Below are 15,728 nucleotides of genomic sequence, written 5' to 3' on the forward strand. Positions count from 1 at the left end.
GATTGGGCAGCCAAGTGGCAAATGACATTTAATATGGATAAATGTAAAATATGCACTTGGGGGCTAACAACATGCATGCTTCATACTGTCTAGGGGTAATACATTTGGGGGAGTCAGAAACAGAAAAGGATCTGGGGATTCTGGTAGATCATAGACTTAATAACAGCATGCAATGCCAAGCTGCAATATCTAAAGCTAGCAAAGTTCTTTCTTGTAATAAAAGAGGAATAGACTGCAGAGATGGAGACATAATCCTGCCCCTGTACAAGTATTGGTCAGACCACATCTGGAATATGCAGTCCAGTTTTGGGCACCAGTTCACAAAAAGGACATTGTGGAATTGGAGTGAGTGCAGAGAAGGGCCACTAAACTAATAACAGAAATGGAGGAGCTCAGCTATGAGGAGAGATTAGCTGAACTGAATCTATTCTCCCTTGAGAAGAGATGTATAGGGGGAATATGATCACCCTGTATATATATATATATATATATAAAGGTTACATATAGAGAACTCCCCTCCCCATTATTCATTTGGGATCATTACAAAGGACAAGGGGCACTCTTTGTGTCTGGAAGAAAAGAAGTTTAAGCCCTGGATAAGGAAGGGATTCTTCACAGTAAGGTCTGTGAAAATGTGTAATTGGCTCCCTCAGGAAGTTGTCTTAGCAAGTTCTATAGATTGCTTTAAGAAAAAGCTAAATTCTTTTCTAGAAGCACAAAATATAACTGCATAATAAAGTTTTAAAGGAATGACACCAGAATGACACAATAGACTTTAGACTTTAATTGCACCTCAGTGGCTGCATTTATTTGTTCTAAATTGTTAATGTGTATTATGCTCAGAAATGTTCTCAATAGAAGTGGAAAAAATTAAACTTTGATGCAGGTATTAGTAATTATATGATAAATAATTGACTTTTACACCACTAGGATAATTGTTGGACAGAAATATTTCTATTTGCCTGACCATCACACTGGTAAAATTAAGGTAACACTTTAGTGTAACAAACTTTATTTGACTTCCTTCCATCATCTTCAATCATCTGTCATTATTTTAAAGGGAAGGTGTAATATTACTGTGTATTTATATAGCACCAACATATTATGTAGCATGCACATAGTCCATAGTCTACTGTCCCACAGAGCTTACAATCTAATTACCCTACCATATTCTGTGTACATTTTTATTGAGAAATATTGGGAAAGCCAATGAGCCTGCCAATATCTTTAGGAGTGTTTAAAAACCCACACAAACATGGGGAGAACATATTTGTAAAAGTCTATTATATCTTCTCATCAGTTATGATTGACCTGTTGTTTTAATATGCAACTTTGTTGTGTCCACAGGTTTGATCACCAGCAGCCAGTCGGCAGCATATGCAGTCAGCAAGTTTATAAGTGGCGTCCTGTCTGATCAGATCAGTGCCCGCTGGCTTTTCTCCACAGGTCTCTGTTTAGTGGGCTTAGTGAACGTTGTATTCTCGTGGAGCTCCAGCGTGTCGGTCTTTGCAATACTTTGGTTTTTAAATGGACTGGCACAAGGATTTGGATGGCCACCCTGCGGGAAGGTGCTCCGTAAGGTAAGATTTACCAAGCTAATTAGACATCTATAGTGGTGTTACTGAAAAATAAAATCTGAAATGAACTGCCCTCCTGCCCCACACACAAACTTCAAAGGGTAAATACTCACTTAGCCTAGGGGATGATGAATGAGCTGTAATAATGTATTCCTTGCAAGCATTTTCCTCTCTGGAACCTTTTCAGGTTCTCTCTGCCCCCAGATACAATACAGGACTGCTGAACTTGAATTAGAGCTTACTGTTGGTAGAACAACAAGGGGGAAATGGCTTTGGGGACGGGTTTAACATAATGAGAAAAGCTTGCAGGAAAAAGAAATGCCTCCTCCAGTCCCTGAACAGCAGAACAAACATCAAATTAAACTTATTTTATTAAGGAAAGAAAATTAGATAGTATACAGTACTTACTTTACTCCTGACTTCTTCTCATGGTGCCTGGGCAAGATATTGGGGAATGTAGAATACTCCAGGTATCATGGAAAATAAGTTCTGTGCTGTAACATCTTCTCATGAGATTTGAAGTGAACATTATTCTCCAAGATTTCATTGATAGGAGGACAACATAATCCCTGTGCTTCAGAAGCTGAGTAAGCTTAGGGTCCTTGTTAATGAGTGTTTATCCCTTGCAATACAGAGAGTACCCACTGCAGGAGTCACTTTTGCCTATTTCCCAAAGATGGAGTTGAAAATGGCAACATAAGATCGAAATATGAAACTTTTCTGAAGATCACTATTATTCAGCCATATAACTTTGATTTCTAATGAGCTCAACTGGAAATATTAGCTGAGACAATTATTACAACTATTACATTTAATATTATTCCTGCTAAAATTTTACTTTGTTTTGTGTAGCAGGGAACGGCTTAGCTTCTCTCCATTTTTTTTTTTTTTTGTGAAATTTTATTTTAATTGAACAGATTTTTTTTTATTAACATATAAAGAACAACCCAAAAAAGGAAAAACAATATAAATATCAGCAATAGCAATATTATAAAAAATAACAAGATACGGAGGGGGAACTTCAGAAAGGTCAAGGGGATACATGGAGTCAATCAAAGTTAGAATCTGTTTGGCTAAAATACAATGAGGCAGAATTATAAAGAATGTTATCCTTAAGCAAAACAGGAGTTCATATAAAACGTTATTACAGAAGTCTCTGAAGAACCTAAACAATCACATCTTGCCATCTAGTCCAAATAATGGAGGGTTCATCCAAAATAACATACAATTGCAAAAAAGGGAAAAGACCAGAAAATCAAGGTTGGGCGGGTGGTGTGTGTGTGTGTGTGTGTGTGTGTGGGGGGGGGGGGGGGGCTTAATAGAGGTGGAATGTGGTGATGAGTTGTCCATGATTGATAAGGTCAAAACTAAAAACACAGAGTTTCAAAACTGTGCCTGAGGGCAGTAATTATCCCAGTTCTCCCATATTTTATCAAATTGTTCCACATTATTTCTAATCAAAGCAGTTAAGTATTCCATAAGGCACACCTTCTGTATACGCTTATGCAAGCCCTCCATAGAAAGAGGTAGCGTGGCCTTCCACTTAGTGGAAATCAGCGTGCAAGCTACTAATAAAATATAGGAATGAAGTTAACGTATTGGTTTAGGGAAAATCGTGAGGGGAAGCCCTAAAAGATGAGTAAGGGGATCTAAAACAAGCTGATGCTGGGATATCTTAGCAAGTAATCGATTCACTTTGCCCTAGTAATCCTGAATAATAGGGCAAAACCAAAAAATATGCTCCACCGTACCCCGATGTGCTCCACAGCACCAGCAATTAGGATCAGTGCCAGGAAACAAGCGGTGAAGCACATCAGGAGTGTGGTACCAACAAAAAACAATTTTTTACAGATTTTCCTTATACAATGTGCAAATGGAGATTCTATGGACTGCTTCCCATGCCTCCAACCACTCATCCTCATCCAAGGTTCGGCCCTGTATTACCTCCCACGTACTCATATACAGAAATTTGCCAGAAGACTGGCGCAGCGTGGAGTGTAGGAAATGGTATATGAAGGAAATGATACCCTTAGAGTATGGGCCATCTATGCATAGTCTTTCAAAAAAGGTAATTTCAGTAAACTCGGGAATGTTGGAGGGAGGAGATATAGTGCCTAATCTGCAAATAAGCATGAAGGGAGGATTGAGGAAGTTCAAATTTATCCCGAAGCTTTATTCATACCGAAAAAGAGAACAGTCCTTTCTCTACCGGGTGTAGGATATGTCTAATGACATAACTGATAGGATATGTAGTGTAGGATATGTCTAATGACATAACCCTCTCTCCTTCCAAGGTTTCAGCATATTTAGTGAGAGGCTATCAGGTATCTGTGGGTTTTGAATGATGGAGGTAAGCACCGATATAGTAGACATGAGTTTATATCTATCTCTAAAGGTGCGCCATATGTTTCATGCAAACAGCATGGAAGAGAGCAAATCTTTATCAGAAAGCAGCAACGAGGAGCTCTACAACAACATTAGGATGTGTGGGAGCAATCCATTGTTCATCGCTCTACATACACTAGGAGGAGTGGGCGAAGCCCAAGATGGTAAATACCAAAGTTGGGCCGCTACATAGTATTTGTGGTAAGCCTAAGGGTACAGAGTATATTATTAGATAGTCTGTGTCGTGTGTACAGCCAAATTAAATTTAAAAAATCCATTTGCAACTTTTTGATTGCTTGTGCTGGTACCCTAACTGGGAGTGTCTCTAACAGGTGGAGTATCTTAGGAAGTAACATCATTTTCACAGAAGCTATCCGCCCCAGTAAGGACAAAGGATCATTTTTCCACCTGCCTAATAGTGACTGGAGCTCGCGGAATAGAGGGGGAAAATTATGTGAATTTTATTGGTCGAATGTGGATGTAACTTGGGTCCCAAGGTATTTAAATGGACCGTTCCATCCACATGAAGGGATAGGTTTCCCATAGCGCTGAATTTTGCAGGTGGGGTATATGCAGAGGGAGTGCTTCCGTTTTGGTAGAGTTAACTTTATAGCCGGAAACTTTACCTTAAGCTTGTAGCTCATTCCACAAATTCGGGAGAGAGATAGCTGGTTGAGTCAGGGTAAGAAGAACATCGTCTGCATTTAAGGAGATTTTGTAAGATGATCCCCGCACCGATACGTCCTGAATATTAGGGTTGGCTCTAATATGCGTTGCCAGAGGTTCAATACACAGGGCAAAAAGCTGGGGTCGCGTACCGTTTTTAATGGGTACGTAATTGCTCTAAGAAATGGTCCTGAGAATCCCATTCAACTCAGCGTAGAAAACATGAAGGGCCAGCTCAAACGGTCAAAGGCCTTTTCTGCATCCAGGCTGAGAACCAGTGATGTAGTTTTACGTTTATTAAGAATATCTATCACATTGATCACCCTTCTGGTATTGTCACTGGCGTGGTAATAAGGTATAAAACCTGTCTGGTCACCATGAATGCTTCTCTCCATTTTTATTATTGTCCATGACCCTATAGGGGTGATTTTTCTTAGAATGGCAACGTACAAACGTGCAATAATTGTTGTTAGAAAACAAATGATTAACGACTGATTAACGATTATTCACAATTATTTTGAACAATCATAATGTGCACAATTCTGTATATGCTGAAACGAAACGATCTTTTAAAAATTATCCACCAATAATGTACACACACTAGATATGATTGTTTGAACCATGCAGGAAGTGACATGTACAGGAGAAAGTGTATTAAGGAACAATCCACGATCACTGAACGACGGTACACACAATAGATAGCAAACAATCATCGCCCAATCAGATCCGCCGGGGCGGTCCTTTGTTTTCAACGACATTTCACGTTTATCGACATCGTTGACTAGTTGTTGTGCTTTTTTTTGTTATTGATTATCAGACAGTCAGTCGTTGGTCGTTCGTTTAAAATGATAATTATTGCAAGTGTGTACATAGCCTTATCGTGTGGATAGGATGTCATGGGATTCTTTACAGTAGAACTATATCTTTCTTTTTCGCATGACAAGTGGGGGGAAATTTCCTTAGAGCAGTCACAGATAATAGGAAAAATTTCCATTGGGGCCATCTCCTGTTACTGGAAACACTTGCAAGATAACTGATGTAAGACTAAAGGAATTAACTACACAAGTGTGGCCAAAGAATATAAGATTTTGTGTCAATCAGTTTTATTAGGTTTTCGAAAAAAAAACAAACAAACATACATAAAAACATTAAAGCATAAGACATGAAATCTTATTTACACACAGCGGCATTAGTTTCACCTGACCATAAAATAAACTGCTTAAAATAGCATATACACTGATATATAGCAATAATCTGTCAAAACCTGCATGAACCAGAGTAAAACAAAGCAATACAATTATGCAGAAATTAATAAAAACGCTCATAAAGAGATATAACATAAGTAATACAATACATGGCAATCCTAACCGCATAACATAACCATATATTCGTACAAACATCTTTTAACAAAGAAACATATAACAATAAACTATAAAAAGGAAAGAAAAGAAGGGAGGAGAACATTACAGCCCGAGAAAGGGGGTTGGGAAGGGAAGGGAAAGGAAAACGTACACCACCCAAGGTTGTAAAAAGTATGAAATGAAATAAAAAAAAAAAACCCTTAATACAAAAATTACGGAAAAGGCGCTCGAACAAATATACAAAATTAATATAAATACAATTGGAATCGAGAGGATCCCTTAAACCAATCCCAAGTAGACCAAACTTTTAAATTGTTTCAACCTATCATCATCTTCTGCCACGAGCATTTCCATATGACGGATGTTTTCCAATTCGGATACCCAATCAGCTATAGAAGGAGCGACAGGCTGCCGCCATAATCTCGGAATAAGGACCCTAGCTGCGGCAAGAAAATGCCGTAGGGCACCTCTTTTAATGTTTTTAAGCGAGCCTGGAATCATGGATAAAAGGGCCACCTTCGGGGAATTGGGTACGGTAGAGCCATAGCAATCATTAAATATCTGAATAATCAGATCCCAGAAACGATATATCTTTGAGCATTCCCACCAGATATGAAGCATTGTCCCCTTATGCAACAAACATCGCCAACAGCGGTCCGAGTTTGTGGGAGAAATTCTATGCAGATCCACTGGACAACAATACCACCTAGACAATATTTTATAGTTAACTTCCTGGGCCTTACAAGTCAGTGCCATCTTGTCATCTTGTCTTGTCAGTGTGTGAGGGTAAATTAAGTTTCCCAGTCCTCTCCAGTTATGGAGCCGGTCATATCCCTAGAATATAAGATTTTGGTTGCAGATGTCAATGTTCTTTTAGTCAGTGACTGTATGTTTTAGGTAAGCATGAGGTGGCAGCAGTTTTTTTTTTACATTTATTGCATTTATTAAAATAATGTACCTGTTCCCACTTATGTACAAATTCAGCTTTTTGAATGGATCTGGTCCAGGATTAAAACATTTGCCATATAATAGCAAATGATTTTAAGAAATCCATTCCTGGTTTGCTATATAACACAAGTTCTCCCATGATAATCTATGTTCTCCAGTCTTGCAGAGCTTTAATAAAGGCACAATTTGTGGATGAAACTACTATAACTAGCGGAGACTAATTACAGAAAAAAAGAGAGAGAGAGAACAAGGGAAGGGAGCAGGGGTAATGGAAAAATTGGTGGTATTGGCCACCTATGGGTCTATCTCCCATTTTAAATTTGGTCTTTTATGGATGCTGAATTGAATTCCATTGCAACAAATTTGAGACAATTTATAGCAGTGTGATGTGTTTTGTGCAGGCTGTTTTCAATCATTGCATTATTTTGTGTTTTCTAGTGGTTTGAGCCTTCCCAGTTTGGCACGTGGTGGGCAGTGTTATCTTGCAGCATGAATCTTGCAGGCACTCTTGGTCCCATCATTGCAACTCTTGTTGCAGCTAGTTACAGCTGGCGCAGTACTCTTTCCATGTCTGGGCTGATCTGTGTTGGGGCTTCTGTAGTGTGCCTTATTCTTATCAAGAATGAGCCATCTGATGTGGGACTGAAGAATATTGAAGTAGGGCCCAAGAAAGGCAAAAAAGGTAAGACTGAACTAGGTTTTCTATATGTAGAAAGAATAAAAAACAGGTCATTTTAAATAAATAAAAGGCCACAGTTCAGAAAGGAGTGGTGGCAATGGTTAGCTCCTCTGTATTGGCAAGATTTCTATTTCTCTGCTAGTAGAAAGGTTGTCACTGGGGTAGGAATAAAGAGAACATGACCATCAGATACATACAATCACTCCAATACAAAGCTGACAGCAGAAGGTCTGACTGTTCCCTCTAAATCTAAACAACAGTTTTGGCTGCATTTTGCGGTTAAAGTACAGACCTAAAACACACTAAAAGCTCTATCAATAAAAAAAAAAAAAAACACCTACAATACTAAGCAATGGATTCCGGTTATATTATCTCTCAGAATCCCTAAATGTGTCACAACACACAAGCACCCTTTTTTAAACCAAAGCAAAATTGCAAATAAAATACCTCGGAGAATAATAAAATACAATGAGAATGGAATCGGATGAAAACTTCAAAAAGTTGATTTCACAACATAGTCATTTGTGATCTGCACACAGACCAATTGTCACATGATTTTCTGTATCATGAAATAGTATTTATTGTTGCACAGAAGTTAATACCGGATCACAGGATGATAAATTAAGGGATTATTGTTTCTTTTCCCCAGGTTCTGCTGGAGCTTCAGATGAGACAACATTGAAGGAGTTCCTGTTGTCGCCATACCTGTGGTTGTTGTGTACTGGTTATTTGGTTGTGTTTGGAGTAAAGACTTGTTGTACAGACTGGGGACAGCTATTTCTGATTCAAGATAAAGGGCAATCTGCTTTAATAGGTTAGTATGTGTCTTTGTTTATTATTTGGAAATTTTGTGTTTGCTTTTTATTATGCCATTATATTCCATGTAGCTCCTTTATGTGCATGCAAAACTTGCACTTTAGCTTGTCCAGGGTACTGCTAACTCAAATTGGTTCAAATATTATCTGTATTTTGCATTTACCTATTTATCCATTTAATCCCTCATATTTATTTCATATCCAAATTTCCCACCAAGTATGGGTCATTGCTCCTCTTGATGCTAATGCCAAGAGTCCCATCCTGTTTCACACCAAGTTTACTGCCTTCTCCAGCGGTCTCCAGCAGGTCAATGAAAAACATGCAATCTCCAGCAGGTCAATGAAAAACATGACAGATGCACTTATTATTTCATCCCATAAATAAGAAAGATCTATAGGAGTAGGTGTTGCATAGCACAGCTGGTATGTTTTCTATGTATAATATTTTATTGGTATTAGTGAATATTTTTCCATGTCTCCTGCAGGAAGCTCCTACATGAGTGCTCTAGAGATTGGAGGTCTTGTAGGCAGTATTTTAGCAGGATTACTCTCTGACCGAGCAGTGGCGAAAGTAAGAACTTTGAGCAATGTTTGCATTTCTTTCACAAATCATTAGACAATTTCTTTCACAAATCATCATATATTTTACTCCCTTAAACTGTCAGTAAATTCTAATCCCTGGTATCATTTATCAACTCATTCAATTTGCCTGTTTGGGTTAAAGAGTTTGTCTTTTTCTTCATTTTTTCCCTAACTTTTTGCACATTTATTGCTTTAATCTAATAAATATTACTATATACCAGGCATGGTCTTCTTTATTCTATCCCAAACCTCAGAATATTTGAAACAGTGTTAAAGTAAATAGCAAAAAATGCCTTTACCTTTACTTTAAATATTTGTAGATTAAGTTCATTATTTGTAAAGATTATACAGATCCATATTTCACACATAAATATCCCTGGATTTAAAAACAACCTCTAGTAAATGTAAAATAAAAAAAAATGTATATTATCCTTAAATATTTTCCAATATATAATATAGATATTTTCAAATATCTCCAAAAGCTTTGTAAAAAGTTTGCTAAAGAAAAACTCAATAAATTTAGAATTTGTGTACAGACTTTTTTCCCTACCAGGGACATTTTTAATAACCCATTAAAAAAAACCCTTTAAAAGGGAACATCTTTAAAAAGATAGGAAATAGCAATGTTTACACCTCTATAAATGTGGGTTTAGAGGAAAAAGTAGTAGGGAACTTTTTTTATATTGCTCATTAAAATGCTACAGAATGTGTGATTTGACATAGAGTAATATATTCAGGTCCTATAGGGTCAAGTTAAACCCTGGCAGAGATTTCATGTCATAGACTCAGTAGTTTAGATTAGGTCTATATAGGAAAAAAATTACTTTTTAATAAATCTGTCCTTTTGGATATGGTGTTGATGGTCTAAACAACATTTACAAAGCTTGCATTTACCTAATGAAGGTATTGGGTTTTTTAAATGTGTATATTTATTTTATTCCTCTGTTATTTGTTTTCATGAGGCATTCGGTTCATATGGCAATTGGGATTTTCTTTCCTCTTCCTTGTGATCAACAATATTAAATTGATGAGAGTTAGAAAATCATGAGCCTCTTTCTTTTTTTTTTTTGAGATGAGTTTTGGCTTTACAGTTTTTATATTAGTTTTTTTTTTTTTTTTTTTGTAGGCAGGGTTGAAGACCCATGGTAACCCACGTCATGGTTTACTCCTCACAATGATGGCTGGAATAGTGGTCTCTATGTTTCTTTTCCGTATTACAGTCACTCCCGGATCACCCAAGGTACCAGTAAGCTACGTGCAATGATTTCCAGCAATGTTCTCTTAGAAATGTTTTGCACACTACACACTATTTGTAGCTGGCAGTCCTGTAAATGCTTTTTTTCTTTCCTGATTAACCAACTGCTGTTCTTGAAATTTCACTTGATTTCTTTTCTTCTTTCTTCTTCCTCGCTTCCCACTCACTAAGGTTGATGGAATCTTATCTATTGCTCTCCAACCACTTGCTGAGATGTCCGGCCTGAATGAACAAGAGGTTTACATCTTTTCTACATTTCGTACTGTCTTTTGTTCAACCCCATTTTCCTTATGACTATTTTTTCATTAGACCTTTGTTGTTTTTTTATGTTTGTAGTGTAAGTGTAAGTAGTTCTTGTGTAGTGTAATACTATTATTTCCAGCAAATGAAGGGTATCTCATTGATTGGAATATGTGTGAAGTGAAAGGCAATCTTGTGGCTCTTTGTAACACCATATGGCACAGTGTGCCTGTTAACATGATCCCTTGTTATAATTTGTGGAGCTGTAGTATAAGAATAGACAGTAGAAGAATGACAGCTGGAAATGTAATTTTGTTGCTGCCAACTTCACAACTTAAAATCAACTGTTAAATGTGTTATTTGCAGTTACTTTATGTCATAGGTGGGCTCAGTGCAAACATTTTATGGATGGGGTTCAGCACACAAGTGCATCATGTTTAACCTTTGCCATTATTATCCAATAATAATATAGTACATATATATATAATTATATATATATGTGTGTGTGTGTGTATATATATATATATATATATATGTGTGTGTGTGTGTGTATATATATATATATATATATATATATATATATATATATATATATATATATATATATATATATATATATATATATATATATATATATATATATATATATATTTTACCCAGAAATACTTTATCAGTCATCATGCTGACCCAGTTGCCTGCCTTCAGGGTACATTGCTACCTGGTGGTACATTGACAGGGACTTTTTACAATTTGTCCTCTGTACAAAACTAAAATAGATTTGTTTGCATGCTAATGGTTGGGGAAACTGATGGCAGGGGCAGAAATACCATTTGTCAGATGTGCAGCTACAAAAAGGCACTCATTTTTAACTGATCCTCCATGAATGAATGCCTGTGGAGCCGAAGCGCATTGGCAGTTTGACCCCCTGGTGGTATTTACTGCCCTCAGCTGTGTTTTAATGCTTCTTGGGACCAAGTTTTTAGTCATCCTGGGGAACTTTGTGACCTCCCGCACCAGATTTCATTAAGTATGGACTGAAAATTTGATTGCAAATGGCCATGGGTAAAGGGGAGGAAATCCTGGCTTGTATGGGTTGTAGTATTTATGTATATCCTAATATGTGTAAAAGGGAAAGGTATGGAGCAAAAGGTGGTCTATGGTGGGAGAAGCAGTAATGTTCAGAGCAGGATTTCTAACCTAACCAATCAGTTGTTACTTCTAGGTGTAGTCATGTAAACGCCCCATAGACAAAAAAATTACCAGATCAAGTGACCAATAATGCTATCCAATGTCTGTAGGTTTCTCAAGTGTTGCACGTGTGCAGGGAAGTGCAACATTTTGCCTGCCTGTTAATGTCAATCCATCATCATGCTACTGGGGTGGAAATGTCACTGCATTTGTAGAATGCCTAAGGCGGAGAAGGGGGTCATTACACCCCCCCCCCATCCTTGTTGCAATAAGTTGACCATGCATTAAATAATTCTGAGAGTATATAGTATGAGTGGGGAGAGAAAAATATTGCCTTGGTGGCTCTTTTTTTGTCTGGCAGAAAACACTGTTTTCAGCTATCATTATGAAAATAATCAATATATATCCATAATGAATAAACAAATAATGTACAATTTACATTATTAATTTTAATAGCCTGCAAAAGATATGCACACACGTGTGCACGCTTACATGTGGGAAAAGTAGCTCACTGCTCCACCTGCTGGCTTTAAAAGAAAATGCAGTATATTGTCATGTATTATTTATTATTCCCCAAATTAGGTAGCACCTCGCTAGCTGAGTATTTCTTTCACAAAGTGTATGCTTTAATAAATCATTACGGGTTCCAGTCATATATACAAAAATGACAATAAGCATTTGCATGGCAACTTTTAATCTTTCTGGAATTTGTAACTCACCAGCCATTTTTGTATTGATAAATAAACCTGTAAACCTAGATAGCAAGCGATCAAGAATCTGGAACTACAATCGGCTTTTGTTTCTAAACTATAGCTGCACATTATGCAAGTAGCCATAAATATTAGAATCCCATCATGTTGTACCTGTAAATCTTGCTAATGTGATGGCTGGCTGTTTATAGGACAGGAAAACTTCTTTCTTGTAAGGTTGTAAGGTTAAAAGTTTTGAGCTAAAAAAATAAATGTACATGTATGTACTTGTGTGCCAGATGTATTTAGTGGTCACATCATTTCCCAATCACCAGTCCCTGTCTCATGTCTTTGTCCATCCTTTGCCATCATTAATTTGTCTTAAGCTTTAGTCTAATTATTATTTTTATTAATATTCTTTCTGACAGATATGGATTCTCTTCCTAGGAGCCATATTTGGCTTTTGCTCATACGGTCCTATTGCACTCTTTGGGGTTATTGCCAATGAAAGTGCTCCATCCAATTTCTGTGGCACTTCTCACGCAATTGTGGCCCTTTCTGCTAATGGTAAGTTGAAAGATGTCTACAAAATAGAAATGTATTATTTATTTTTTATCATTTTATATGTTATACTGCGTTTTATGAAACAAAAATTTCAAAGACGATATCCATACGTTTTAACTATTGTACTGTCATTAGATATTTATAGAATAAACCCTTATCCCAGAAACGCTGGGCACATTCTCTTTGTCATATGTCACTGAAGCTTCTTATCTAGGTCAGGGTTATTCAACCAGGGTTCCTACAGAGTTTTATAAAAATTGGTATCGCCTAACAATTCAAGTTAACGTGGCCACATTCCAACATATCAAATCAATGTATTTATTAAACTTCTTAATTAAGGGCCTTTATAAGGCTATTACAAAACAAATTCTTGTAACATTCAACTTTATTTATTAAATATGATTAGAATACAACGTAGCTTAAAAATAAAAACAATTTTTGCACATATAGATAAGTCAAGATCTGCTTAGCAGAATACCCTAAACATTTAGGTGTTCAAATTTTTTTTTCTATGCATTTCGCAGAACTAACTCCACTTCTTCAGGAAACAGGAGATCTTTTCCTGTCTATTCGACATATTCCTCCAGAGTTTGCTAGAGGTTAATTAAGCAATTTATGAACTCAGGTCAGGTTAACTGACACCAATGATCTTTTTGGCTATCTGTAAGGTTGACATTTTTCCTACTGAGCACCACACTAATCTACTGTGAGCTGTGAATATAGTAACTACAGTATGAATTCCTTAGGGGCCTAAAGGTAAAATCAGACTGGCATTTCTGATAGCCTGGACTATTACATGAAGTGTAATAAAAATGACATACAGCAATTTTCTAGCATTAACACAACCTTTTTGGTTTTCTCCCCCATAATATAGTCTTATTATTTATTGATCTAGACAGAAAAGCCATCATCTTGCAGCGTTAAACTTGCAGTGGTTAAATCCATTCACTTTATATACATATTAGCAAGTGATAAGTGTAAATATTGCAGATAGGTTTCTATTACATATAAGGTTTAGGACATCATATAGTTTGTAGTTTGAGTGTTCCCACTGAGATTTTTTCTTCTGTGACAATGGGGATTAAACTATAGAAAAAAAAAATACTAGGGGCTCTATTTAGAAATTATTCCCCCTGAAATTCGCTGACAGATGATCGGATCTCTTTGGGTGTATCTTTTTAGTTCCTATTACAAATGACTCATCTGTCATCTAGTGGCCAGTCTTAAAAGTGCACAGCTGTCTCAATTGAAAATGTTATGTGTAAACAAAAATTGTGAACCGACTGGAATAATATATTATTATATTGTTATTATAATTATAAATAGAGCCCAGGAGTTCTATTTTATTTTTATTTAGGGATGTTATTTGTTATATGATGATAGCTTCTATTTCTTTCCCTGCAGTTGGAGGATTTCTGGCAGGATTGCCCTTTAGCACTGTTGCCAAACATTACGGGTGGGATACAGCCTTCTGGGCAGCTGAGATGATCTGTCTGGCAGTCACCATAATCTTCTTTCTTCTGAGGAACATCCAGACTAAAATGGGACGACTGCCCAAAAAGTCAGACTGAAATGAACTTCAGAAATCCTTCCCTAGTTCCACTGAAAATGATGAAAGTCAGAAGAAAATCTGAGGGATGGATTTTAAACTATCAATTTATTTCACCTCTAAGTACTGCAAAGTCCCGATTGGATGCTGCAAGCAAGTCATGTGGCCTTTTCCTGTTTCGGCACAGACGTGTCCTAACTGCAGGACATGGAGGAAATGGGATGAAGAATTTGTGATTTCATCTGTCGGGACAGAACACATTTTGTGTAATCAATGTGAAATCTATCAGTCTTCCTACATTTCATGAAAGAAAGTTCACTTTACTGTGATGAAACACAGACATTTAACTGGAATAAATAATGCTGCGTCTACCAACACCAAGAATAAAACACTGGAATAAATGCTTTGTAATTGGCTTACTTGAGCATTACCTATCAGATTCTGTTCAGTTGTATTCCTACTCTCCTCATACTTAGGCTATGTACACACGTGCAGTGGTTCTCGTCTGATAATCAGCTCAAAGCCGATATTGGATGAGAATCTGGCGTGTGTACAGCGCTCGCTGTCCGTCGTCTGAATGACCGTCTTGGCAGGTCCATGGCCAATGAACAATCGTACTGTAAGTGAAGCAGGAGAGAGTGCAACGGAGTCCAAGGCCGCTCCATCGTTCCCCCCCTCTATAGAACAGAATAGTGATGTAGGTACAGCGATCGTTCATGCATCGTGCAGTTGTTAGTCGTTGGAAAGGATCGTGAAAGATCCTTTCCAACTACAATTATTGCACGCGTGTACACCTCTGTCAACCTCTAATAAATTGAAATAGCAATTTTTAAACTATGATACCTAACATTTTAAAAAAAAAATTACTTTGTGAAACCAGCCTTTCTTGACTGTTTTAACATATAGTAACCATTGAAATAACTTTCAGGTCTTTAGGGATTCTCTGCTATAATTAATTTATCCACAGCTCACAGTACAATAGCTTGGTGGCTGGTGAGCAGAATGCCTTATATTACTGGCCAGTAAGGCTCATTGGTTTCACTTCAACTGAAAGGTACAAATTCCTCAAGGAACCCCTAGAAACTGCTGGAGGAGTTGGTTGAGAAGCCCTGGTGTATACTGTTACATGGGGAATGAGAGCCGTCCACTGTCACCTCATACCTTCTATCCCCTCTAGTGTTAGGGAAGAAGCCATGAGTGTTGAATAGATAGTGGCACTTGTAGAGTAAG

General features: G+C 37.1%; 1 protein-coding gene across 2 annotated transcripts in view; it reads left to right on the top strand.

The window, feature by feature from the left end:
* The window catches only part of SLC37A4 (solute carrier family 37 member 4), a 29,876-nt gene extending 14,959 nt beyond the window's left edge, over positions 1-14,917 (top strand). The window contains exons 3-10 of one of the 2 annotated variants that reach the window (XM_072427297.1): positions 1,348-1,580; positions 7,376-7,619; positions 8,266-8,430; positions 8,917-9,002; positions 10,140-10,253; positions 10,440-10,505; positions 12,814-12,952; positions 14,354-14,917. In XM_072427297.1, coding sequence (XP_072283398.1) covers positions 1,348-1,580; positions 7,376-7,619; positions 8,266-8,430; positions 8,917-9,002; positions 10,140-10,253; positions 10,440-10,505; positions 12,814-12,952; positions 14,354-14,520 — 1,214 coding nt within the window. In that variant the 3' untranslated portion in view covers positions 14,521-14,917. The remainder of the gene's footprint in view (positions 1-1,347; positions 1,581-7,375; positions 7,620-8,265; positions 8,431-8,916; positions 9,003-10,139; positions 10,254-10,439; positions 10,506-12,813; positions 12,953-14,353) is intronic. The other variant, XM_072427298.1, reaches the window with a different exon arrangement.
* Positions 14,918-15,728: the final 811 nt, after the last annotated feature.

Source organism: Pyxicephalus adspersus, chromosome 11 (assembly GCF_032062135.1).
Source record: "Pyxicephalus adspersus chromosome 11, UCB_Pads_2.0, whole genome shotgun sequence".
Taxonomy (NCBI): Eukaryota; Metazoa; Chordata; class Amphibia; order Anura; family Pyxicephalidae; genus Pyxicephalus; species Pyxicephalus adspersus.